The sequence below is a fragment of the Octopus bimaculoides genome, chromosome 1, assembly GCF_001194135.2.
Source record: "Octopus bimaculoides isolate UCB-OBI-ISO-001 chromosome 1, ASM119413v2, whole genome shotgun sequence".
Classification (NCBI taxonomy): Eukaryota; Metazoa; Mollusca; class Cephalopoda; order Octopoda; family Octopodidae; genus Octopus; species Octopus bimaculoides.
This window is the reverse complement of record NC_068981.1, coordinates 112,172,614-112,177,220: the sequence shown is the minus strand read 5'-3', so window position 1 is coordinate 112,177,220 and position 4,607 is coordinate 112,172,614. Positions and strand designations below refer to the sequence as shown.

Below are 4,607 nucleotides of genomic sequence, written 5' to 3'. Positions count from 1 at the left end.
GACTGGAGCCTGGTGTTGCCATCCGGTTTCACCAGTCCTCAGTCAAATCGTCCAACCCATGCTAGCATGGAAAGCGGACGTTAAACGATGATGATGATGATGATGATATATATATATATATATATATATATATACGACGGGCTTCTTTCAGTTTCCGTCTACCAAATTCACTCACAAGGCTTTAGTCAGCCCGAGGCTATAGTAGAAGACACATGCCCAAGGTGCCACGCAGTGGGACTGAACCCAGAACCATGTGATTGGTAAGCAAGCTAATTACCATGTGTATTTATATTTATAACTTAACCTTATGTAATTTCTAAAATCTCTGATGAAGCCTAAAGAAACACCGAAGTACCTCAATTTCATCTGCTAATTACTTCAGTCCACTGGAGGGATAAAGGTAGAATGCGGTATGTTTGCCTCTTGGCTGAAACAGCTGTAAGATATTATCCCAATTTCTATTGCTATATGTTATATTTTAATAATTACTGATACTTTATATTTTATATATTATATATGTAAAGCGTAATATGTCATACATGTATGAGGGGAAGGAGGGAGGAATTTCAACCATGTTTCGTGGTCTGCTACCACAACAGCTCCTTTATAGGATCCAGTTAGCTCAAGACATCATCAGGAGGAAGATGTCTTGTTACAATTGTCCTTTTAGTAAATAAATAAATTGACATAATATAATGTCTATAAGTAGATAAATACCACCTATTGATCCCCTCCATTTTCTTATTGCTCTATAAATTAATGGTAAAATAACTCTTTACCCTCACCCATTTATTACATTTGGTAATGTAATTGCCATGCAATGAGAAAACACTTGTCTATTAATAATTGGGTATTCTACCAGCAGTATATCGGATAGATATTATGCCTTAGTTGATTGGATTCACAACCTCTAAATTTTTTATATATATATATATATATATATATATATATATATAATGACCACTTTCTCTGTTAACTTTCATCTCTCAGTGTACTACTGATAATAGGCTCAGTCCAAAATGATGCCCAAAATGGATTATTTGGGTCGAAAACTGCAATGGTATCAAATTTCATGTTTCCATTCTTGTGAAATTATGGTCTGCCAAAGCTGCAAAATTCCTTAAGCAGGACATACAGTTTTTATTAATTTTGGCTAAATTTTCAAACAATAATTTTAAAACAGACTGAGCAATTAACCTGAAAATTTCAGGCTTATGTTTTCTCCAAAGAAGCTGTTTGTAGTTAACTTTTGAAGTAAATCTGAGATGTGACCTATGGGACAATTCAGTGAGTTGATATGAAATGATCTTATTTTGCCCATATTGCCAATAATGCAGTTGATGAGATCATATATATGGTTACACCCATTGTCCTCTTAAGGGTGTCTTCTATACCCTCGCATACATCTATTGATCTCTCAAGCAGCCAGCATAAAATTTGTGAAAGAAAGTATGATGATCTGTTATTGTTAGCATTGTTAGCACTGCAAACAGAATGGAAGGGCAATCTAGTAACATGGACTTTTGGGGTTTTATGACACTTCCTAAACCCATACTTAGGAGATATTTCACTCATAGTTTACTTGGAATTATTCACTATCCATTTCTCTGATTTTAAAATGTTACATCACATTCTCATATGAGTATTTAAAATTTTGTTAGTTTTTCAATAATCAAATAAAGTTGTGTCACTCATAACTCTAATGTGCAGTTGTTGCACGTTGTTGCACTCTATTTAAACAATTCAGCAGCCTATCTACAGACATCCTATCATATGCATCAGAAGAAAAGTATACAATTTCTTTATTGCTAATCTGCTTTGTTAGTTCAGTCACACCACTTTTAATATCAATATTGCAATTATGGGTCTTAAACTTCATTCTTCCTAATGCATTCTGAAATTATGCCTTGAAATTCATATATAGCTTATGTAAATTTCGCATACAGATACTTTTTTTTGAGGGCACTTTCTTTTCATATAAAAAGAAACTAAGGAACAAAAGTAACAGAAAAATCCCAGGTGATAATTATTTTCTGTAAATGTAGTGATTTGATCACAAAATACTGTAATGAGTTAAATATTTTGAAACTTCAAAATAAACTGTATGTACTACTAAGAAACAAATACAAAGTAAATGCAGTTTTTGCATGTTCTTAAATAGTTAAAAGGACTCTCCCATGATGCAGCTGTTTCAATTCCAACACAGTCTTAGAACAAGTACTTGCCAATCAAGTCCAACTCAAAATCATGTATTGTATCTTTCTGTCTTATACATATCTAGCATTGTTGTGTAGTTTCAATTGATGAATATTCAAAAGAGCTGCAAATTCATTCAATTAATTTAGCATTAACTAAACATCACTGAATGAAAAGAAAAAACTATAAAACAATTGTTTTAAAGTATGACAAAACAATAAGGTTATACTTTTTGATTGTGCTACTCACCACGGTCATCTAAAACATTAACAGAAAGGTCAACTTTAGCCAACTGAGTACTCTTGTTTGATAGAAGGGCAACTGTCAGCTTCTGGATTAAATCACTGGAAAAAAAAACAGGAGAGAAGACTTGAACTAAAATAGAAGTTAAAAAAATTCAAGAAAATAAAAAACAATTATGATGCTAATTAAATATTGATAGCATAAGAAAATTATAAGGTTTAAATAATTAATAAATAATGTGAAACCAATGTATTGCTGGTACAGATGAACCAATTTTGCAAGATTCTTGAGAGGTCTGTCAGGAAAATACCCCAAAGAGAGATGACAGAGAATTGATTATTGTGGCAGATCTTGCATGGAACTTTGAAACTCAAAAAATTTTTTTGTGATGTGATACAAATGTCAGCTAGCCAGCTAAGTGAAATTGAGAATTAAATTAATGTTATATTGACTGATCGGTTGACAGACAGACAGACAGACAGATAACTTCAAGAATGAACATAATGTCAAGTTTGGTAATGAATGTACTCTTAAGTACAGTTTGATAAGTACAGGTTGAAGGAGAAGAACCCCTATGTGTGAAATATGCTAGAGTATAAATTTAATAATGTTGTAAAAAGAATATTCAACAACAATCAAAGTCTACAAGATGAAGATATAAGACATGCAGCATATCAGATTGGGTCAATTTTCCTTATTTACTCAGTATTATGGTTATGGTCACCCAATCAGTATTATTAGTAATCTTACCAAAGATTTTGAACTGAAAAAAGGCACAGCAGTTTTACTGATGGGCTGAAATTTATAGAGGGAAATTAGACTGTTATGCTCTTGGGTCATCCCATAATGCTTTTTTATATACTTCTTTTATTTTTCAAAATTAAGACAAAGTTCTTTTTTAATCTAAAATACAGGTGTTGGACAAAATAATGGAAACACCTAGCATCATAATTTTGAAATATCTATAAAACCGTCAAAAGCTTGTTTATTTTTATGATTTTTAAATTTTTTATTAGTGTTGCTTAATATATTTTACTAAAATTGCTGTTTCTTTTCAGATATCATCAGAAAAAGATAATTAAAATTTATTAAAATTACAGATCTATCAGACTTTCAAAGAGGTCAAGAATTGGTGCTCATATGGCAGACGCTAGTGTTATGAAAACAGCTGAAATGTTTGGTGTATCAAGAAGTACTGTCTAGAAAGTAATGACCGCCTTTGAGAAAGAGGAAAAAACTTCCTCGTTAAGCAAAACTCCGGAAGAAAACTGAAACTTTCAGATAGGGACCGTCAAACTCTTATGCAAATTGTTAGAAAGGATCACAAAAGTACAGCTCCCAAAATTACTGCAGAGCTTAATGACCACCTCAAGAACCCAGTTTCCACAAAAACTTTTTGCCAGGATCTGCACAAAGCCAGATTTCACGGGAAGGCTGCAATCAGAAAACCACTACTTTCTAAAAGAAACGTTGCAAAGTATTTAGAGTGGAGTAAAAACCTACAGAATTGATCCCTAGAGCAGTGGGAAAATGTTATTTTCTGGGACAAGTCATCCTTTACCCTATTTCCAACAACAGACTGAGTATACATATGGAGACAGCCAAAAGAAGCATTTGACCCAAACTACCTTCTTCTAACTGTTAAACATGAAGGAGGATCTATGATGATCTGGGGGCTATATCTTGGAAATCTGCCAGCCCAATGGTTTCCTTTCATGGCAGAATTAATAGTCAAGACTATTTAAGCATTTTATCTGATAAAATTCATCCTATGATTGCAGAACTGTTTCTGGAGGGAAACACAATATTTCAGGATGATAATGTACCAATTCACATAGTTAAAGTTGTTACTGAATGGCACGAGGAACATTCTAGTGAAGCTGAACATCTTATCTGGCTACCACAGACCCCAGATCTCAATATCATTGAACATTTATGGTGCATTTTAGAAAAACAAGTAAGGAGTTGATATCCTCCACCATCATCACTACAAGAACTGGAGACTGTTTTAGCTGAAGAATGGAAAAAAATTCCTTTGGAAACAATTCAAACTTTGTACGAGTCCATACCTCATAGAATTCAAGCTGTAATTACTGCCAGAGGCAGTCCTACTCCATGTTAAAATTAATTTGCTTGAAATTTTAAGGTGTTTCCATTATTTTGTCCAA

General features: G+C 33.0%; 1 protein-coding gene across 6 annotated transcripts in view; it reads right to left on the bottom strand.

The window, feature by feature from the left end:
- LOC106880055 (F-actin-uncapping protein LRRC16A) overlaps window positions 1–4,607 on the bottom strand; it is a 507,909-nt gene that overhangs the window by 420,598 nt on the left and 82,704 nt on the right. For all 6 annotated transcript variants that reach the window (XM_052969341.1, XM_052969359.1, XM_052969344.1 and 3 more), the window contains exon 8: window positions 2,446–2,540. In XM_052969341.1, the coding sequence (XP_052825301.1) occupies window positions 2,446–2,540 (95 nt within the window). The remainder of the gene's footprint in view (window positions 1–2,445; window positions 2,541–4,607) is intronic.